Source organism: Chiloscyllium plagiosum, unplaced genomic scaffold, assembly GCF_037043375.1.
Source record: "Chiloscyllium plagiosum isolate Xiang-an unplaced genomic scaffold, Cpla_swu_hap1 HiC_scaffold_16, whole genome shotgun sequence".
Classification (NCBI taxonomy): domain Eukaryota; kingdom Metazoa; phylum Chordata; class Chondrichthyes; order Orectolobiformes; family Hemiscylliidae; genus Chiloscyllium; species Chiloscyllium plagiosum.
Genome location: NW_028270154.1, coordinates 78,011,128 through 78,034,802, shown reverse-complemented (window position 1 = coordinate 78,034,802; position 23,675 = coordinate 78,011,128). Strand labels below are relative to the sequence as shown.

The 23,675-nt window shown below is 43.0% G+C and overlaps 1 protein-coding gene across 5 annotated transcripts in view; it reads right to left on the bottom strand.

Moving 5' to 3' along the window:
* Positions 1 to 23,675, bottom strand: part of LOC122556787 (serine/threonine-protein phosphatase 2A 55 kDa regulatory subunit B beta isoform) — a 571,983-nt gene that overhangs the window by 222,494 nt on the left and 325,814 nt on the right. Inside the window, exon 1 of one of the 5 annotated variants that reach the window (XM_043703961.2) lies at positions 17,032 to 17,713. The exons of 3 other annotated variants lie outside the window; for them this stretch is intronic. In XM_043703961.2, coding sequence (XP_043559896.1) covers positions 17,032 to 17,101 — 70 coding nt within the window. In that variant the 5' untranslated portion in view covers positions 17,102 to 17,713. Of the gene's footprint in view, positions 1 to 16,521; positions 16,616 to 17,031; positions 17,714 to 23,675 lie in introns of those variants that run through there. One more of the 5 variants, XM_043703959.2, reaches the window with a different exon arrangement.

The following is a 23,675-nucleotide window of genomic DNA, read 5'->3' as shown; positions in this document are numbered from 1 at the left end:
AAACAGATGGATGGTTGTCTCCAATGCAGTCATTGCACCTCAGTAACTGACTTTGGTAACATAAATGTAAATTTTAATTAAATAAACTATTCTGGGTGTGTGGCTACTAAGGATAGCTGGTCATGTCTAGCCACGAAACGACATGACCAGCTATCCTTAGTAGCCACACACTCAGATGACAAGCAACGTGAGTTCGACTGGGACAACACTACTATTATAGGACAAGCCAAACAGAGAACAACCAGGGAATTCCTAGAGGCATGGCACTCATTCACAGATTCAATCAATAAGCACATCGACCTGGACCCAATATACCGGCCACTGCAGCGGACAGCTGGAACTGACAACCGGAAGCGGCAGATACAAATCACTATAAATGCCAGAGGAAACATCACAGGAGGCTCCCAAGCACTGAGGATGTCACCTAGACAGGGGACAAAACGTCTGCAACACAAATTCCCAGCTCGGCGAACAGAACCACAACAATACAGTATTAGCATAATCTTTGACTTGTATCTCCCTCGCATGATTATTCAGCCTCTTCCTAAATCCACTTATTCTATTCATGAGGAAGGGAACTGACCTGCTCATCTTTTCCACTTCTGGTTTTACAAAGAAAATTGAGTAGAAAGTTTTATTGATAGGGTGAGATGAAGTAGCAAGGAGGCTCTGCATGGCATAAACCGCCTGTACCTTCAGGGCCCTATGGGGAAAATAGCCTCTTCATGTGTAAATTCTTTAAAGAAAATATTCTGACCTTCACTGCATCCAAAAGAGATGACATTATATTCCAATGAACAATTTACATAGTGCGTTAATATTAATAGCTGGAGTTCATGTTATGATGAATTACACATTTCTCATATTGAGAATCTGGTTATAATTTGATATTATATATCTGATTCAAGTGAAAGAATGATCTTTGGAAAATGCTGCCAAAGAAGGAAAAAAACAGCGTAGAGTTTCCAAAACACCAATAAACGTTGACGAATCTACCACAGCAAGTTCTTCAAGTTCACATGCATTTCAATTCTGCAAGGATACGGTTGTTGCCAAAGACATGAAAAAGCCAAAGCACAACTCCAGGACAGAGAGGCATTTGTAAGAGAGATTCAGCAGGAACAATGCCACCCATTAAACTTGGCTCAAGCCTCAACACTGAAGTGGCAACAAAAATAAATTACTAGAAATTAATTCTAAAATACCAGTTAGTGGGAAGCACTGCTTAGTTCTGCTAGACTTGCTTAAGAAAAAAATAACACGTACAATAAATTCAAAGCAGCACATGATTTTGTTGTGTAGAGCAGTCTCTAGGCCATTAAGAGACAGATCTGGCAGAGTTATCAGAATTTTCTTTGACCTGTTTATTCCGCTGCTGACAGTTGTTCGGTCTACCTCAGATTATTCTGAAAGGATAAAGTGTCTCAAAACATTTGAACAACAAATGAAGCTAACCATCTCACACTGCTACTTTTGCAGGAATCACACAACTGGTATTCTCACTAACAGAATGCTGCTGGGAAGCCAAAACAAAAATTCTACCCACCATGCGAACGAGCAATGTGGTATGTAAACTGTACATCCCAATGTTTGCAGCAATCTTTCAAACAACATGCCCCTTTGACTATCCACAGCAGGGAGTATGTTGACTATGTTCAAGTAACCCATGCTTGCAAAACTCAGAACAGAGTGTGTTCAATATTAGATTTGACTATTGGACACAATTTACTAAATGATCCAGACAGTGTTAATAATTACACAGTAAACAAATTTAACGATCAAACAAATTTGATGTCCTTTTCAGGCAAAGTTTTGACAAGACCTCAGCAGATTTTCAGTCAGTGTTCCACACTTTTTTTAGCTCAAGGAACAGTCTTGCTACTGAATGCATCTGGTTCAAACGGGAGTCCCAGACACCAGGGGAAATCAGCAAACGTTTTAATGGTACATTAAGATTGACCAATTTTTGTGGTTAGGGTACACTGAAGAATGAGTTTACCTAAGGTAAAATAATGGTCAGTATTACCAATGACAAACTCTGATTCCCTGCAGTTTCTTAAAGTATTTGTGTATAGAACAGGAGATTCTGCATATGAGGCAAGAGTGTGAGCAGCACAAACTTACAACGTAATTTGAGCCAACGCTGAGGCTCAATTAGAGTCTATTAGTTGACTAGGTCCAAAGGTGTCCACCCTACCTACCAAAACTCCCCCAGTGTCAGGGAAAAGACGGAAAGTGCCATTTGGAAATGTTGGTGCAGTGATGTAATATGGATGACAAGACTGTTCAGCAAGGGCAGCCATCACTTTCAATGTGGCAGAATTGGTCAATTTCAACAATTTTGTAATTCAAGATCACCTGATGCAAGTCAAATAAATTAACCCTCAAATCATGGAGAAGTCAACAAAGCGAACAATAAAAAAATTACATTGTTTTTTGGTCAATTGCAGGTCATTAATACTGCAGTACAGGTCAGAAGTTCATAACTTTGTAAGATATAGGAACAGAATTAGACCATTCGGCCCATTGGATCTGCTCCGCCATTCGATCATGGCTGCGATGCTCCTCAACTCCATTTTCCTGCCTTCCCTCCATATCCTTTCAACATATTACCAATGAAAAATCTGCCTAACCCCTCCTTAAATTTTCTCTCTGCCCCAGCATCTGCCACACTTTGGGGTAGTGAATTCCACAGATTCACAACCTTTTGGGACAAGTAGCTTCTTCTCCACTCTGTTTTAAATTTGCTTCCCCTTATTCTTCGGACATCTCGCCCTAGAACGCCCCACAAAAGGAAGCACTTGCTCCATGTCTATTTTGTCCACATCTTTTATAATCTTGAATACCTCAATTTAATCTCCCCTCATTTGTCTAAATTCCAGAGACTATAGGCATAAACTATTCCATCTTTCTTCATACGACAAACCCCTCATCTCTGGAAACTATCTAGTGAACCTCCTCTGAACTACCTCCAATGCCACTACATCTTTCCTCAAATAAGGGGATGAACAGGGGTTCAGCTATCTGGACTAGGATTTTTGTCAAGAACTGCGATCCTAAATTTCATCTAGACACGGGAGCAAACATTACTGATTGGCTGGCACCTCAGTGGTCTGATACTGCACCTTCATCCATTAGAAATTGGGTGCACAGTCCTCAAGACAACACTCTACCACCTAACAGTTGCTCTGTAGCTGGCTGGACAATTGGTTTACAATGCAGAGTGATATTAGCAGTGTGGGTTCAATTCCCACACCAGCTGAGTTTACCATGAAGGACTTTTCTTCTCAACCTCTTCCCTCACCTGAGGTGTAGTGACCCTGAGGTTAAGTAACCCTCTGATCTGGTGGGACTGTGGCAACTTCATCTTTACCTTGTTCAGTAGTGACAGGGTTATTAATAAGCCTTGCAGAACAGAACAGAAGCAACTCCCTGTTCTTTTGGCAGGCTTAGAACATAGAACAGTACAGCACAGAACAGGCCCTTCAGCCGACTATTGATCCTCATGTAAGGTAAACCTAATGTACGAACCCTCAAATTTCTGTGACCATATGCATGTCCAGCAGTCTCTTAAATATCCCCAATGACCTTGCTTCCACAATTGCTGCTGGCAACGCATTCCATGCTCTCACAACTCTCTGCGTAAAGAACCCGCCTCTGACATCCCCTCTATACTTTTCGCCAAACAGCTTAAAACTATGACCCTTCGTGTTAACAATTTCTGCCCTGGGAAAAAGTCTCTGGCTATCAACTCTATCTATGCCTCTCATTATCTTGTACACTCAATTAGGTCCCCTCTCTTCCTTTTTACCAACGAAAAGAGTCCGAGCTCAGTCAACCTCTCTTCGTAAGATAAGCCCTCCATTCCAGGCAGCATCCTGGTAAACCTCCTCTGAACTCTCTCCAAAGCATCCACATCTTTCCTATAATAGGGCGACCAGAACTGGACACAGTATTCCAAGTGCGGTCTAACCAAAGTTTTATAGAGCTGCAACAAGATCTCACGGCTCTTAAACTCAATCGCCCTGTTAATGAAAGCCAAAACACCATATGCTTTCTTAACAATCCAGTCTACTTAGGTGGCAATTTTCAGGGATCTATGTACCTGCACACCAAGATCTCGCTGTTCCTCCACACTGCCAAGAATCCTGTCTTTAATCCTGTACTCAACTTTCAAGTTCGACCTTCCAAAATGCATCACTTCGCATTTATTCAGGTTGAACTCCATCTGCCACCTTTCAGCCCATCTCTGCATCCTGTCAATGTCACGCTGCAGCCTACAACAGTCCTCTATACTATCAACAACACCTCCAACCTTTGTATCGTCTGCAAACTTGCTAACCCATCCTTCAATCTCCTCATCCAAGTCATTAATAAAAATTACAAAGAGTAGAGGCCCAAGAACAGAGCCCTGTGGAACATCACTCACCACTGATTTCCAGGCAGAATACTTTCCTTCCACTACCACTCGCTGTCTTCTGTCGACTAGCCAATTCTGTATCCAGACAGCTAAATTTCCCTGTATCCCATTCCTCCTGACCTTCTGAATGAGCCTCCCATGGGGAACCTTATCAAATGCCTTGCTGAAGTCCATATACACCACATCCACCGCTCGACCCTCATCAATGTGTCTAGTAACATCCTCGAAGAACTCAATAAGATTTGTGAGGCATGACCTGCCCCTCTCAAAGCCGTGCTGACTGCACTTAATCAAGCCAGATGGTCATAAATCCTATCCCTCAGAATCCTTTCTAACACCTTGCAGATGGCAGACGTGAGACTGACTGGTCTGTAATTGCCGGGAATTTCCCTATTTCCTTTCTTGAAGAGAGGAATTACATTTGCCTCCCTCCAGTCCTCAGGTACAACTCTGGTGGAGAGCGAGGATGCAAAAATCTTCGCAAGCAGCTAAGCAATCACATTTCTCGCTTCTCAAAGCAGCCGAGGACAAATCTGGTCTGGCCCTGGTGACTTGTCAATCTTAATGTTTGTCAAAATTTTCAGCAAATCAGCTTCCTCAATCTCTATCCATTCCAGCATGCTTACCTGCTCCTCAATGGTTTCATTCACTACAAGGTCCTTTTCTTTAGTAAAGACAGAAGCAAAAAACTCATTTAGGGCTTCCCCTACCTCCTCAGACTCTATACACAAGTTCCCTATGCTATCCCTGATCGACCCTACTCTTTCTTTGATCATTCTCTTATTCCTCACATACGTGTAAAATGCCTTTGGATTCTCCCTAATCTTTCCTGCCAAGCCTTTTTCGTGCCCCCTCATGGCTCTCCTCAGACCATTTTTGAGCCCCTTCCTTGCCTGCCTGTAACCCTCTAGAGCTGAGTAAGACCCTTGCTTCCTCCACTTTACGTAAGCTGCCTTCTTTATTTTGACGAGAAGCTCCTCTCCTTTATCTTACCCCTTCTTGCCTGTCTCAGAGGAACACATTTGTGTATCACTCGCAACAACTGTTCCTTAAACAGTCTCCACATATCAACAGTGCCCTTTCCATGGAACAATTGCTCCCAGTCCATGCTTCCCAACTCACATCTGATAGCATCATAGTTTCCTTTTCCCCAATTAAATATCCTCCCATTGTGCCTGCTTCTCTCCTTCTCCATAGAATGTGAGGCAGTTGTAGTCACTATCACCAAAATGCTCTCCCACCACAAGATCTGACACTTGCCCCGGCTCATTGTCAAGCACCAAATCCAAAATGGCCTCTCCCCTCATCAGCCGGACTAGTGAAATTGGTACAGAAGTTCAAAACGTCATTAACCAGCTCTTGAAGAGGATTGACGATATTTATCAGCTCTTCATCAATGATATAATTGGGTCATTCACCCATGATTTGTTGTCAAATGATCTTTTCAATGTAATATTTCATGCAAGAGTGCAACAAGATGAGACCAATTAAAGTCCAGTCAAGAGATGGTATCTTCTCAACAAATATTCATTAGTTTTTCCCCTGATATAGCCACCCATCTCGTTCCTTTCAATATTTTATGTGAACTTGCCACTTCTCAGACCAAGCCTGAATGTTGTCCAGGTCTTGCTGCATGTGAACAAGTACTGGTTCAGTATCTGAGGAGGAGTAGTGAAAGATGCAAACATCCTCACTTTTGACCTTAATTGATGAAGCAGTTGAAGGCGGTTGTGTTTGATGAAAAGAAATGATCACACAGAAACATGTACTTTCTCCCCACTGATGCCACATGTTCTGTTGAACTTTTCTAGTTTTCCTCTGATTTTAAAAGTCCTGCCTTGATTTGCCTTTCCAAAATGCAGCACCTCACATCTTATCTAAATTAAACTCCATCTGCCACTCCTCGGCCTATTGGTTCATCTATAAAGCCATAAGACATAGGAGTGGAAATAAGGCCATTTGGCTCATTGAGTCCACTCTACCATTTAATCATGGCTAATGGGCATTTCAACGCCACTTGTCCACACTCTTGTAAGCCCTTAATTCCTTGTGAGTTAAGTGTTTATCAATCTCTGCCTTGAAGACATTTAACGTCCCCGCCTCCACTGCGCTCCATGGCAAAGATTTCCACAGGTTTATCACTCTCTGGCTGAAGAAAAGTCTCCTCATTTCCATTTTAAATTGACCCCCTCTAATTCTAAGGCTGTGCCCACGGGTCCTAGTATCCCCGCCTTACGGAAACAAACTCCCAGCATCCACCCTTTCTAAGCCATGGATTATCTTGTAAGTTTCTATTAGACCTCCCCTCAACCTTCTAAACTCTAATGAATACAATCCCAGGATCCTCAGCCTTTCCATAAGACCATAAGACATAGGAGTGGAAGTAAGGCCATTCGGCCCATCGAGTCCACTCCGCCATTCAATCATGGCTGATGCGCATTTCAGCTCCACTTACCAGCGTTCTCCCCGTAGCCCTTAATTCCTCTAGACAACAAGAATCTATCAATCTCGGCCTTGAAGACATTTAGCGTCCCGGCTTCCACTGCACTCCGGCAATGAATTCCACAGGCCCACCACTCTCTGGCTGAAGAAATGTCTCCGCATTTCTGTTCTGAAATGACCCCCTCTAATTCTAAGGCTGTGTCCACGGGTCCTAGTCTCCTCGTCTAACGGAAACAATTTCCTAGCATCCACCTTTTCCAAGCCATGTATTATTTTGTACGTCTCTATTAAGTCTCCCCTTAATCTTCTAAACTCCAACGAATACAATCCCAGTATCCTCAGTATGTTAGGCCTACCATTCCAGGGATCAACCGTGTGAATCTCTGCTGGACACCATCCAGTGCCAGTGTGTCCTTCCTGAGCTGTGGGACCCAAAATTGGACACAGTATTCTAAAAGAGGCCTAACTAGAGCTTTATAAAGTCTCAGTAGCACATCACTGTTTTGACATTCCAACCCTCGAGATAAATGACAACATTACATTTGCTTTCTTAACCACAGACTCAACCTGCAAGTCAGTCTTTAGAGAATCCTGGATTAGCACTCCCAGATCCCTTTGTACTTTGCCTTTATGAATTTTCTCACCGTTTAGAAAATAGTCCATGCCTGTATTCTTTTTTCCAAAGTGCAAGACCTCACATTTGCTCACGGTGAATTTCATCAGCCATTTCTTGGACCACTCCTAAACTGTCTAAATCTTTCTGCAGCTTCCTCACCTCCTCAGAACTACCTGCCTGTCCACCTAACTTTGCATCATCGGCGAACTTAGCCAGAATGCCCCCAAATCCTTTCATCCAGATCATTAATATATAAAGTGAACAGCTGCAGCCCCAACACTGAACCCTGCGGGACACCACTTGTCACTGGCTGCCATTCCGAAAAAGAACCTTTTATCCCAACTCTCTGCCTTCCATCAGACAGCCAATCCTCAGTCCATGCCAGTAGCTCACCTCAAACACCGTGGGCCCCTCACCTTACTCAGCAGCCTCCGTGAGGCACCTTATGAAACGCCATTTGGAAGTCTAGGTAGATAACATCCACCAGGTTTCCCTGGTCTAACCTACTTGTTACCTCTTCAAAGAATTCTAACAGGTTTGTCAGGCACGACCTCCCCTTACTAAATCCATGCTGATTTGTTTGAATCGGACCCTGCACTTCCAAGAATTTAGAAATCTCATCCTTAATGATGGATTCTAGAATTTTACATACAACCAAGGTTAGGCTACTTGGCCTATAATTTTCCATCTTTTAACTCGATCCTTTCTTGAACAAGGGGGTTACAACAGCGATTTTCCAATCATCTAGGACTTTCCCTGACTCCAGTGATTTTTGAAAGATTACAACAAACGCCTCTGTTATTTCTTCAGCCACCTCCCTCAGAACTCTAGGATGTACCCCATCCGGGCCAGGAGATTTATCAATTTTTAGAGCTTTTAGCTTTTCTAGCACTTTCTCTTTTGTAATGGCTACCATTCTCAATTCTAGCCCTTAACTCTCCTTAATTGTTGGGATATTACTCATGTCTTCCACTATGAAGACTGACACAAAGTATTTGTTAAGTTCTTCAGCTACTTCCTTATCTCCCATCACTAACCTTCCTGCATAAATTTGGAGTTGCCCAATTTCTACTTTTGCCTCTCGTTTGTTTCTTATGTATTGAAAGAAACTTTTACTATCATTTCTAATATTACTGGCTAGCTTACCTTCATATTTGATCCTCTCCTTCCTTATTTCTCTCTTTGTTATCCCCTGTTTGTTTTTGTAGTCTTCCCAATCTTCTGATTTCCCAGTGCTCTTGGCCACTTTATAGCTTCCTTCTTTTTCTATGATACATTTCCTGACTTCCTTTGTCAGCCATGGCTGTCTAATCAACACCACCTCTCCTCCTCCTAACCCCCCCCCCCCCACGATCTCCAACTCTCGACCACGATAATCTTTCTTTTCTTTGGGATGAACCTCTCTACTGTGTCCTCAATTGCACCCAGAAACTCCTGCCATTGTTGCTCTACTGTCTTCCCCACTAGGCTTTGCTTCCAGTCAATTTGTCAGTTCATCTCTCATGCCCTTGTAATTATCTTTATTTAACTATAACACCATTACATCCGATTTTGCCTTTTCTGTTTCAAATTGCAGACTGCACTCTACCATATTATGATCGCTGCCTCCTAAGTGTTCCCTTACTTTAAGATCTTTTATAAAGTCTGGCTTATTACATAGCAGTAAGTCCAGAATATCCTGCTACCTTGTGGGCTCCATCACAAACCGTTCCAAAGGTCATCCTGTAAGTATTTCATGAATTCCCTTTCTTTGGATCTACCAGCAATATTATTCACCGAGTCTATTTGCAATTTGAAGTTCTCCATGATCACCGTGACCTTGCCTTTCTGACATGTCCTATCTATTTCCTGGTACATTTTGCACTAGGAGGTCGGTACATAACTCCCATTATGGTTTTTTTGCCTTTGTGGTTCCTCAACGCCACCCACACAGACTCCACATCATCTGACCCGATGTCATTCAGTGCCATAGATTTAATTCCATTCTTAACTAACAAGGCAACCCCGGCCCCCTCTGCCCATCCCCCTGTCTTTTTGATAAGTTGTAAATCCTTGGATGTTTAACTCCGGTCCTGAACCCCCACAACCGCATCTCTGTGATGTCTACCACATCCTAATCACTCATGATGATTTGTGCTGTTAATTCATCTACTTTTTAAAAAATACTACAAGCATTTAGATAAAGCATTTTAATGCTAATTTTCTTATCCTCGTGATTTCCATCATCTCTAGTAATATGTCCTAAGTTACCCTTCCTTTTTGCTTAATTTCTAGTCTGCCTTGAATTTAAACCCTGCACACATGCTAGCCTATTGCTTATCTTTCTACTTGACTCCACACTCCCTGTTGCTTTCCCTTTCCCTTCCCCTCCCAACTCACAAGTTTAACGACCTAGTAACCACCCTATTTATCCTTTTTGCCAGAACTCTGTTTCCAGATCAGTTCAGGTGGAGACCATCCCATCATTACAGATGGCCCCGGTTCCAAAGTTGATGCCAATGTCCCATGAAATGGAATCCCTCTTTCCCACATCAATCTCTTAGCCATGTGTTTAATTCCCTAATTTTCTTATCCCTATGCCAATGAGCATGTGGCTTGGGCAGTAGTCTAGAGATTATGACCCTTGAGGACTTGTTCTTCAATTTCCTTCCTTGTGCTTGATATTCCCCAAACAGGTCCCCCTTCCTAGCCTTGCCTATGTTGTTTGTGCCAAAGTGTACCACAACAACTGGATCTTCTCCCTCCCACTCCAATATCCTTTCAAGTCGGTCGGAGATGTCCTTCACCCTGGCACCGGGCAGGCAACACATCATGCGGGACTCCTGATCTGGCTCACAAAGAATCTGATCAAGATTCAATTGTAATCTGAGGTAACCTTCTTCGCTGTCTACTACACCTCCAATGTTAGTGTCACCTGCAAACTTACTAACCATACCTCCTATGTTTACATCGAAATCATTTATGTAAATGACAAAAAGCAATGGACCTCGCACCAACCCTTGTGGCACACTGCTGGTCACAGGCCTCCAGTCTGAAAGGCAACCCTCCACCACCACCCTCTGTCTTCTACTTTCAGGCCAGTTCTGTATCCAAATGGTTAATTTGCCTTGTATTCCATGTGATCTAACCTTGCTAACCAGTCTCCCATGTGGAATCTTGTTAAACGTCTTACTGAAGTCCATATAGATCACTTCCAAAGCTTTGCCCACATCAATTCTCTTTGTTGCTTCTGCAAAAAACTCAATCACGTTAGTGAGACATGATTTCCCACACAGAAAGCCATATTGACGATCCCTAATCTGTCCTTGCCTTTCCAAATACATGTACATCCTGTCCCTCAGGATCCCCTCCAATAATTTGCCCATGGCTGATGTCAGACTCACCGGTCTATAGTTCCATGGCTTTTCCTTACCACGTTCTTAAATAGTGGCACCACATTAGCCAACCTCCAGTCTTCCAGCATTTTACCTGTGGCTATTGATGATACAAGTATCTCAGCAAGAGGCCAGCAATTATGCCTCTATGACTATCCTAGCTTCCCACAATGTTTTAGGGTACACCTGATCAGGTCCTAGGGATTTATCCACCTTATTGTGTTTTAAGGCATCTCGAACCCCCTCCTCTATATTATGGACATTTTTCAAGACATTGCTATTTATTTCCCCAAGTTCTCTAGTTTCCATATTCTTTTCCACAGTAAACACTGATGCAAAATACTCATTGAGTATCACCCCACATCTCCTGCTGCTCCACACATAGGCTGCCTTGCTGATCTTTGAGGGACCCGATTCTCTCCCTAGTTACTTTTTTGTCCTTAATGTATTTGTAGAATCCCTTTAGATTCTACTAATCCTATTTGTTAAAGGTATCTCATGTCCCCCTTTTGCCCTCCTGATTCCTCTCTCAAGTATACTCCACCTGTCTTTATACTCTTCTAGGGAAATTCACTCAATTTCTGCTGCCTATACCGGACATATGCTTCCTTCTTAATCTTGACCAAAACCTGAATTTCTCTAGTCATCTTGCAGTCCCTACATCTACCATGCTTACCCATCAGGCAAACAGGAATATACTGTCTCTGGACTCTCAGTATCTCATTTTTGAAGGCTTCCCATTTTCTAGCCATCTCTTTACCTGCGAACATCTGCCATTTCCCCATCAACTTTTGAAAGTTCTTGCTTAATACCATCAAAGTTGGCCTTCCTCCAATTTAGTCTTCAATTTTTAAATCCAGTCTATCCTTTATCATCACAATTTTAAAATTAATAGAATTATGGTCATTGGCCCTAAAGACTTCCTTGCTGACACCTCAGTCAATTGCCCTGCCCTAATTCCTCAGAGTAGGTCAAGCTTTGTACCTTCTCTAGTAGGTACATCCACATACTGAATCAGAAACATTTCTTGTACACACTTAAATTCCACTCCAACCAAAGCCTTAACACTATAGCAGTCTATGCTTGACAAGTTAAAATCCTGTACCATTACCACCCTATTATTCTTACAGATAACCAGATCTCCTTACAAATTTGTTTCTCAATTTCCTGCTGACTATTAAGGGGTCTATAGTACAATTCCAATAAGTTTACCAGCCCTTTCATATTTCTCACTTCCACCCAAATAACATCCCTGGACATACTCCCAGGAATACCCTCCCTAAGTACAGCCGTAATGTTAGCCCTAATCAAAAACGCCGTTCCCCCTCCTCTCTTGCCCACTCCCTCCCCCATATCTATCCTTCCTATAGCATTTAAACCCTGGAAACATTAAGCTGCCAGTCCTGTACTTCTGAGCCACATTTCTGTAATCACTGGGATATCCCAGTCCTATGTTCGCAACCATGCCCAAAGTTCATTTTCTTGAATTGTTTTAAGATTTCCCATCACCGAATGAAATCTAAAATTGGTGGCGTTGTTGCTTCAAACAAACTGAACTGCAGAGAGTGACCCACTGATTTGCTGAGCAGAGAGAAGTCTTGATTTTTTTCCCTTTTCAAAAAATCTCTTCGTCCCTGTTTCTGTCATCCTCTGTCAGGCTAACGTAACACTGGACTCAGATAATCCACAAATATTAAATGTATTTCAACATCACAGCAGCACTTTTTTTCATGGATTGAAAGGGTTTGGTTTGAAATGTTGAAGGCTGCAATGGAGCCATCATTATTGTACATCCCGTCAATGCACTAAGTGTCTCAGCAGGATCTCCATCAAACCTCGAAGCACTAGCTTAAAAGAGATCCATCCCTCAGGAACGCTTATGCCAGTACTATTCCAAAACCAGCTAACAAAAAAAAAAATGGAATGATGGTCTAAATTTTAACACAGACACTAATCTCCCTTTTTTTTGGTGTTAATAGTTCCTAATAGACCAAGTCATTGCTATTTTATAAAGACAGAATATTATAACCATGAAATACAGATTATGTTATTCTCTTGAAAAAATTTATTACAGGATGAGAACTGACTATTATTGGTCTTCAGGTTATGCACTACAACCATTTGCTGTGGAAGAAAGGTCACTAACCAGCGGGCACAAATTTAAATTATTCAGAAAAAGAAGCAGAGGTTAAAAGTGTTTTCTTCACCTAGCAACTTGTTATAATTTGGAATTCACTGCCTGAAGTGGAAAAAGATCCAATAACAACGTTCAAAAGAGAACTGGATAAATATTTGAAAGAGAAAAAAATTGCAAGGCTGTGGGGAAAGGACAAAGGAATGGGACAAAATAGACAGAACTTGTAAATTGCCAGGATAGGTAAGCTTGGCGAAATGATCATTTTTTTCCTCCAGTGTATCATTCAATAACGCAATTCCAGGATTCTTTCAGAACATTTTCACTCCTTTTAAATAGAGGTGCTGCGGGAAAGGGAAGTCAAAGGTCCTAGATGTTGACCCCTCATTTAAATAAGGCATTATGATATTAACTATTGAGTGACTTGACACATTCCAACCATCAAGAAGCCAGTTTAAGAGGGTGACTTTCTGAAAAGTTAACCCTGGAGCTTTGGACTTATTCATTTTTAGAGGTTAGCCAATGTGAGGCATGGGAAAGGCAGGGCGTGCAGGCTGCTATTCAGTGATTTTGTTTAAATGTATAAAAGAATCGGAGATAAAAGCTTCTTAACATGTTATATAAAAACCATTATTCCTAACTCTCCTGATATCATTTAAGAGGTGGACAACAAGAGAAGACCCTGGATCATTATTCAATCTGAAATGTCAAAGCCAAAGAAAGCCTTAGTATATGAATTTACACATTAAATTGGCAGCTTTATGTTAAATAAAATCCACTCATTCTGCACTGGAAATAAATATGGAATCGAACCAGAATCAACTTTGCACTGACATACTGTTACAAAATTCAGATTGAACATACTCCTGGAGGTTGGAAGCCATAAACGTGGACCTCCAATCTCTTGTTCTCACACCTGCATTCTCCCTCACACTGCCCTGATTTCCCACTCTAATTGGAAAGTAACTAAAGTCCACATTTTGCATCTGCATTATCTTTGATTGTCAATTTATACCCTATCACTAAGATTTTCAGCACTAATGATGCATGGATTCAAAGAAAACAAAGAAACATATACTTTTAACACATCTAAGACTACCCAACCAGAATGCTTATAACAGCAGTTGGAGGTTCGCTGGCCTCCTGGAGACTCTCAGTCAATCCTGGAAGACTGTCAACCATCTGCAATATTAATTGTTGCAACTTTAAATAATTAAGATTGAATAAAACAGGTGGTTAAATGTGCAAAGATTATCAGAAATCATTTGGAAAAATGATAATATTAAGTAATGCGATGGAAGATTGTGGCTTCAGTCCACAGCGTCTTTATGAACTGCCCCTATTGTTTATTGCCTACTACTCACATACTTTCCACTAAATAGGCAGCTGAAGACATTTAGATTACGGTTGGCTGGTTGAGCTTCAAAACCTTCAAGTGCATGTACTGTATGCAGAATTATGTAAGGTTTACTGCACAGAAACAGGCCATTCAGCCCAACTATCTATGCTAACATTCATGCCTGACACAAGCCTCCTCCGAGCGTGCTTAATCTAACCACATCAGCATAACCCTCTATCCTGGCCCAGCAATACAATGCGCTCAGATCTTTTATGGAGTGCCATTTTTCCATCCTGAGCAAAGATTTACCTCCATCACCATCAATCGTGATCAGACAAGCAGCAGGCCAAGTGGACAGTCAGTATTTTCAGAGGATTGAAAAGGTCATCTGCCGAATCCTCCAAATGCATTCACCCCTCCTTCTGTACAAACTATCCTAATGATCCTGAAGCAGTCCAAATAATAAAAGAGAAGGAGCAGGATGGGCCTTGCTATGGATTCACAATCCCTTCTAAGCATTCTCTGAGCAGGCCCAGGCTGTGGTCTGATGATGCTGCAAATTCTCCAAGATGGGCCTCAGTAAAGCCAGTAGTCCTTCCCAGACCTGCCCTGGTTCTGTCTCAATGTCACCAGGGATCTGCAGCAACTTGTCCATGTTGGGTGGCACAGTGGCTCAGTGGTTAGCACTGCTGCCTCACATCCCCAGGGACCAAGGTTCGTTTCCAGCCTTGGGCAACTGTCTGTGTGGAGTGTGCACATTCTCCCTGTGTCTGCGTGGGTTTCCTCCCGCAGTCCAAAGATGTATGGTGCTAGAAAAGCACAGCTAGTCAGGCAGCATCCAAGGAACAGAACAGTCAATGTTTCGAGCATAACCCTTTTATCAGGAATAGGGTATTCTCCTGCTCCTTGGATGCTGCCTGACCGGCTGTGCTTTTCCAGCACCACACTTCTTGACTCTGATCTCCAGCATCTGCAGTCCTCACTGTCTCTGCAGTCCAAAGATGTGCGGGTTAAGTGGATTGGCCATGCTAAATTGCCCAGTGTCCAGAGATGTGCGAGATGGATTAGGCATGGGTTACAGGTATAAGGCAGGGGAGTGGGTCTGGATGGGATGCTCTTTGGAGGGTCAATGGGCTGAATGGCCTACTTCCATGCTGTGGGGGTTCTATTATTCTATGATAGGGGAAAGTCCTTGGTTCCATTTCTCACATATCTATATGCCCTATAAAGCAAATAATGCTTTAAAGACAGATCCTTAATGCACTTGCTTAAAAATGTAAGGCCACTGTTAATTGCATCACTTGAGCCTGACAAAATCTGATGCGATTGCAGATATAACTGACACCCGATCCTTCTGCTGCTCTGCCCACATATCGAGAAACTGTACCAGAAGGACTGCAATAAGGGATTTAGCATCTGCAAATAACCAATCATGGCAGCCAGGGGAAATAAAATTTCACAATAATGTTGCAATCCATTGAAGACAATTCTAAGTGCAGCTCCGTGAGATGGTGTTTCTCAATACATGAGCACCAATATTCTCACTGGCAACAAGTCTGCAATGCTCTCTAGAGGCACCCACCACCACCTCATTCAGCGCAGTCTGAGAGTTGGGCCTCAGAGGAAACTGGGAACATCACATTTTCTTTCAAATTAGCGAGGTTTTCGTTTTAGGAGAGAAAAAAAATCAGCCCCCTACCAGCTTCACTGTTAAACTGCAGCAACAAATTCACTGAACAGTGGGGCAGGAGTGTCGATATAGAAAAAGAGAACTGAGCCAAGAAACAAGAAAATCTCAGGCTACAGGCTTACGAGGTCAACGTGTAAAAGGTCAAAAGTTAGAATATTGCCGTTAAAGATAGAAGGCAAATCAAGTTTCACGAGGTTGGGGGGGGGGGGGGGGGGTGGGGGGATGTCCTATAACCCATTTTTTGGAATCTGCCATTGAAGACTTTCTTTGAAATCATTACACCATGACCGGGGAGGGGGTGCCTGAGGTTATTCATGGACCTTTAATCAAACAGCAATCATGTGCTGAAGTCAAATTTCTCGGCAAAGGTGCATCCCTGAGCCTTCTGAAAATTGAAAATAAAGAAAGAGCCTGCATAATGCGTGTAACCAAGAGCGGAAGAAATAATTCGAGCAATGAGAAACACTTTACACTACAAGGGGAAAACGTACTGAATGTCACCTCACCTGGACTGTGGCCAGTCGAGTTCATCGCGTTACATAAACCGGTGTCTGTGCTCATGGTGTTACTGCAGTTCGCCTTACAGATCATGAAGGAATTTGCCTTTTTCTACCCCCCCCCCCGCCTTTTGATCGAGGATATGTATCAGCAATGTGTGTGCTCAGACGCGTAACTGCGGATTAACAATTTCAGGCAAGATATCCCTCCCCACCCACCCCCTTTTCTTCAAAAGAAGCTCTTGCTTCTAGCAGACCCAACATCCCAGAGGAGTTTGTCATATTTTTAAAAACCAAAATTCACCCACAGGTTCCCTGTCCCTGCAACACTGCAATCTTAAATCAGGCACAACTGGCCCTCCAGCCTTCCACTCATGGTCAAAAATGTGGGGAAATCATTTGACTCAATCATCAAAACCCACAGTATTTTTCAAGAAAGACGATCGAGACAGACAGTCACATCACCCGCACCCCACATTCAAATAAACGACCCGGGTTAAACAACAGCAAAAATAATACCTTCAGTTGCATAGTTGTGGTCGCGCAGAAAACTGTTGTTGATTTTGCGGGTGTCAATCTCCTCCTCCATTTACAGCCGGATTACTTGGAGATGTGGAAGTGAAGCAGACAGGTATCCACGATCCCATTGCCCTAGTGGTACGGGTGGGACAGCCAGCTCGCACGGCGCGACATACTCCGGGTGTAGACGACTGGGGAACCGCGCTGCAAGCCTGCGCCTCCCTCACCAAGTCAAGAGGAGACGCTCAAATCAGCCGAACAGCTCCTTCCGCAGTCCCCAGCAGCTACACTAGCAGGACATGCTCCTGGCGTGACCTGTCCACTGCGTCTCCTTTTGTCTAATGGCTCTTAAACCAGGAGGCACTGAGAGAGAAAAAATAATAAACTCGAGTGCAAATTAAATTGTTTGGACATATAAAAAAAATCAGGCAATTATTCCAGTGCCCTTTTTTTTCAAAGTTTGCCCTGTTGACATCAGTCAGCCCAGAGCCCAGTCTAAAGGTGTGAGGGCGTGTGAAGTGAAGCAGGCGTCAGAGAGAAGATTTCAGGATTAAAATTCTGTAGTTACTTCAGGCAGACAAAATGCGTCAGCACCTCCTGTGTGCTGATTCTCCCTCTCTCTACAGTGCTGCATGAGGCGGCCTCTGTTGCTGCTGGAGCCGTATGCTGCATTAGTACAGGCTCCTCCCATACAGCTTGGCAATGTCCAACCGCATCAGAACCACTCTCTCTCTCTCTCTCAAACACTCACTCGCTAGTTCCAAGCTGCAGTAGCCAGAAGCAACAGACTGGAGGCTTGCTAATGCACCGCCATCGCTGCAGAATCTGCTGCCTACAACCGTTCCCCGTGGAAAGGCTGGGTGCTAAACTGGGTACACCCCAGCCAGCACCCATCAAAGAGAAAGCTTACTGCTGCTTAATCAGCAGGACTGCCAAAGAGTTAAAAAAAAAACCTCACGGAACGGCAGAGGGCAGATGCCAGGCATTCTCCAACATTGCAGCAAGACGTTAAGTTAAGGAAGGGTAGGTACCTCAGAAAATCCACTAACGCCACAGTTTGCAGGTCACGAAGAGATTGCAATTAAAGGAGCACAGTTGGTTTAAAAAGGTTTAAAATGGGAACAATTTAATCAGACTATCTCCTTCCAAACACCAAGGAATTATCGAATTGAGGAGTATAAGATGATTGAAGGTTGAGAATGGTGAGATACCATTTCCGCTAGTCAGGAGGTCCAGAACAAGGATTCAGTAACATTAAAATCAGAGACAGATCATTTACTGGTGGACGGGAAGCATAGCTTTACACTGAGATTTGAGGAAATTTGAAATTCTCTATCGCAAAAAAGGTCAATTGAAATTTTTAAGTTAGATTTATAGCTTCATGTTTCACAAAGACATTTAAAGAAATACAGAAGCAACGCAGCTAAGATACAGAGCACTCAAGATCAAACAGACTAGCAGTGCAGGTTCATGGGGCTAAATAGCTTTGTTCTTCCTTCCAAAAAGACTGCGTTGGAACTTGGAAAGCTGTGTGCTGGATGAACATATCAATTTAATGGTAAGCTATATACATGGAGCTAGAACAGTACATATTTAGGAAAAGTTAAAAGAGATATGCAGAGTGACATGGAGAAGTAAAGCAGGGGTCGTTAATAGCTGCATACATGGGAATTAGCTCACAACTTTAAAAACAGAGGATGTTTGCCACTGGGAATGGGAATCTCCAGTGGAGGGCTCTCTATGGGGGAAGTCCTCCTTTTTTCCCTTGGGGATCCGGTGTAGAAGGTATTATATGCAGCAGTCACTTAAAAACCACAGGTTGTGGTGATTCACAGAATCCCAGCCCAAATGCTTATATTGCAGTGTTGTGAAGTCCGTGGACCACGTATAGATTGGTTGTGGGCATTTGCACTCCCTTTTTGGTTATTTGAAGAACTTCCCGTTACATTTTTGATTGCAGTTCATCCCTACGCTCCTGATCTTTGGACATCAGGTGCAGGCAGATTGGAGGATCTCCTCATGGGTCTGCTCCTGGGCCTAGCCATGCTGGCTATAAACAGATTCAGGCAGCAGTCTGTGAAGGGGGGTCATCTCTGCCAACTGCCTGCCCCTCTTTCAGCAGTTATGTTTGAGCCTGGTGTCCCTGGAGAGGGTGCACATGGTGTCCAGTAATGCTCTCAATGTCTTTATGCGGAGGTGAGAACCACAGCAGGCGGGGATTGGGATGCTTTACTTCCCCCTCCAATTCTATTTTGATTTAATCCCTACCCTCCCTCTTCACTTTCTTCGTGTAAGCACTGCCCTTATTGGGCTTTGCTTTTTACTGGTTCACTGACGACCCCATGGGTGTTTTCCTGGTGATGGAAAGAATAGAATACAGTTTTTTGCACAATGGTGTATTTTTACTGAGTCATTGCACATACACACATCAAAAAAAAGATGCAGATTAATGAACACCTCCTGTGGGAAAAGCAGCGTAGTTCACTGAAACAGGGAGGTAAACAAGTGGCTGGAAGCATGGAGTAAGAGCAATGTTAGTGTCTAGATTAGAGTGGTGCTGGAAAAGCACAGAGGTCAGGCAGCATCCGAGGAGCAGCAAAAGCCCTTCATCAGGAATGATAAGCAACGTTACCTTCAGAAATAATTGGGAATCCTTCCAAAATAAAGAAGATTGGAACAACAGAGACTGACCCTATTTGATTTATGTGTAATCATAGGGCATTGACAGAGCAAAGGATAAGCATTTACAGTATAGCTCTATTGATCTATGGTAGTAACATGCATGTTCCACAGGAGCCTTCTTTCACCTTCCCTTCCCTTCCTAACATTCGTAATCCTGCTGTCCTCATTTACTTAACCTGAGCGATTCAATTTACCCACTCTTTGTGGTAACAAAGTCTACATTTTCTGAGTAAGCAACTTCCTTCTGGATTCTTCATTTGACTTGTTGGTAATTGTCTTATCTTCATGGCTCCTAGTTTCGGTAAACCTTTGTAATCCACATCCACCCTCTCAACGCCTTCATGACACAAAAAAAAATCTCGCCTACTTGAGCTATCTCGTCCAGAGGAAACTACATTGGAGTAGATGGATTTGGAAAGAGGTAATAGGATCCCATATAAGACAGACCACAGGGTAGAAAACAGTCAATAGATAGGCAAAGATACACATACCAAGGAAACATATTAATCAAAGACTAGGAGAAAATGAAACACTGCAGGATGCAAATATATAATACTCTATATACTATTTTATACAACTCTATATATTATTTGTGGGAAGGAGGTGATTTATTGCCCTTGAACTGAGTGACTTGCTTGACCATTTTAGAGAGCAGTTAAGAGTCAAACACATTGCTTTGGGTCTGGAGTCACATGTAAGCCAGACCAGGTAAGGACCACAAATCTATTTTGCCTAAAGGACATTAATGAACCGGATGGATTTTTAAAAAAATCAATGATAGTTGTCAGGGACACCATATCTGACACTCACTTTATATTCCAGATCTATGAACTGTATTTGAATTTCGCCAGCTACTGTGGATGGATTTGAACCCATGTCTCTATAGTATTAATCTGAATCTCTGGATTACTAGCCCACTATATGCTAGAAGCTCTAGAAATAAGATGGTGGGAATTAGCATCTTTACATTATTGGGAATGTTTAACTATGTATGATATTAAAGAGTTAACTTACTTGCTGACCTGCAGGAAATTGGATGTTTCAAAGCTAGGATGGGATGCCTCTGACTTACAGATAGATTGTAAGAAATTACATTGACATCTCCTATTATCCAGAGCCATTTACATGGCCATTTCCTTACCATTCAAAAGCCTATTTACATTTTCATCTCCTATTCAGAAATCAATAAGAACATTATAGTTGGAATTCTGACTACTCCCTGTAGTTAAAACAATACAATTCACACCAGATCTGGCCATTAAAGGATGATTTGCATTATAATGTTTCTGGAAGTGATAGGTTAGATTCCCTACAGTGTGGAAACAGGCCCTTTGGCCCAACAAGTCCACACTGACCCTCTGAAGGGCAACCCACACAGAGATTCTCCCTAACGCTGCAAGCAATTTTTAGCATGGCCAATTCACCTAACCTGCACATTTTTGGACTGTGGGAGGAAACCAGAGCACCCGGAGGAAACCCACGCAGACACAGGGAGAATGCGCAAACTCCACACAGACAGTTGCACAAGGTGGGAATTGAATCCGGGTCCCTGGCACTGTGAGGCAGCAGTGCTAACCTATCACTGGTCACTGCAGATGGTCACTGCATTGTGTCTTGACTGGCATGTGACTGTGAGGGAGTGACTGGGGGCTGTCTTGTGAGCATTACTGACTGTGATGTAAAGGTTTTGTATAAAGGAAGGACAGTTTTTTTTTGTTCAGAGACAGCTTCCTTGGACAAGTCTTGCAAGCATTGCAAGGAGTGTTCAGGGTTTCTCCAAAGGTTGTACTGTACTGTGCTTAATAAATTTTGCTTGTTCACAGAAGTTGGCGTGTTGTAGTTGCATCAAGTGCATAAGCATCTCAGGAAAAATTACCTTAACACTGTCGACCACTGAGAATGATAAAAATGATAACTGCTCCTGCAAAGACCATAAGACATAGGAGTGGAAGCAAGGCCATTCAGCCCATTGAGTCCACTCCGCCATTTAATCATGGCTGATGGGCATTTCAAAGTTGAAACTTTATTGCTGGAACAGCACAGCAGGTCAGGCAGCATCCAGGGAACAGGAGATTCGACGTTTCGGGCACAGGCCCTTCTTCAACTTTGATCTCCAGCATCTGCAGACCTCACTTTCTCCTGATGGGCATTTCAACTCCACTTACCCGCATTCTCCCCATAGCCCTTAATTCCTTGTGACATCAAGAATTTATCAATCTCTGCCTTGAAGACATTTAGCGTACCGGCCTCCACTGCACTCCGCGGCAATGAATTCCACAGGCCCACCACTCTCTGGCTGAAGAAATGTCTCCGCATTTCTGTTCTGAATTGACCCCCTCGGGTCCAAGTCTCCCCGCCTAACGGAAACAGTTTCTTAGTGTCCACCCTTTCCAAGCCATGTATTATCTTGTAAGTTTCTATCAGATCTCCCCTTAACCTCCAATGAGTACAATCCCAGGATCCTCAGCCGTTCCTCGTATGTTAGACCTACCATTCCAGGGATCATCCGTGTGAATCTCCGCTGGTCACGCTCCAGTGCTAGTATGTCCCTCCTGAGGTGTGGGGACCAAAACGGGACACAGTACTCCAAATGGGGCCTAACCAGAGCTTTATAAAGTCTCAGTAGCACATCGCTGCTTTTATATTCCAACCCTCTTGAGATAAATAACAACATTGCATTCGCTTTCTTAATCACGGATTCAACCTGCATGTTTACCTTTAGAGAATCCTCAACTAGCACTCCTAGATCCCTTTGTACTTTTGCTTTATGAATTTTCTCACCATTTAGAAAGTAGTCCATGCTTGTATTCTTTTTTCCAAAGTGCAATACCTCGCATTTGCTCACATTGATCTTCATCAGCCATTTCCTGGACCACTCTCCCAAACTGTCTAGTTTCTGCAGCTTTCCCACTTCCTCAGTACTACCTACCTGTCCACCTAATTTCGTATCATCGGCAAACTTCGCTAGAATGCCCCCAGTCCCTTCATCCAGATCATTAATATATAACGTGAACAGCTGCAGCCCCAACACTGAACCCTGTGGGACACCGCTTGTCACAGGCTGCCGTTCCGAAAAAGAACCTCTTATCCCAACTCTCTGCCTTATGTCAGACAGCCAATCCTCAATCCATGCCAGTAGCTCACCTCGAACACCATGGGCCCTCACCTTACTCAGCAGCCTCCCGTGTGGCACCTTACCAAAGGCCTGTTGGAAGTCTAGATAGACCACATCCACTGGGTTTCCCTGGTCTAACCTACTTGTCACCTCTTCAAAGAATTCCAACAGGTTTGTCAGGCACGATGTCCCCTTACGAAATCCATGTTGACTTGTTCTAATCTGACCCTGCTCTTCCAAGAATTTAGAAACCTCATCCTTAACGATAGATTCTAGAATTTTACCAACAACCGAGGTTAGGCTAATTGGCCTATAATTTTCCATCTTTTGTCTCGATCCTTTCTTGAACAATGGGGGTTACAACAGCGATCTTCCAATCATCCGGGACTTTCCCTGACTCCTGTGACTTTTAAAAGATCTTAATCAACGCCTCTGCTATTTCCTCAGCCACCTCCCTCAGAACTCTAGGATGTAGCCCATCGGGGCCAGGAGATTTGTCAATTTTAAGACCTTTTAGCTTTTCTAGCACTATCTCTTTTGTAATGGCAACCATACTCAACTCAGCCCCCTGACTCCCTTTAATTGGTGGGATATTACTCATGTCTTCCACTGTGAAGACTGACGCAAAGTACTTATTAAGTTCTCCAGCTATTTCCTTACCTCCCATCACTAGCCTTCCAGCATCAGTTTGAAGTGGCCCAATGTCTACTTTTGCCTGTCGTTTGTTTCTTATGTATTGAAAGAAACTTTTACTATCATTTCTAATATTACTGGCTAGCCTACCTTCATATTTGATCCTCTCCTTCCTTATTTCTCTCTTTGTTATCCTCTGTTTGTTTTTGTAGCC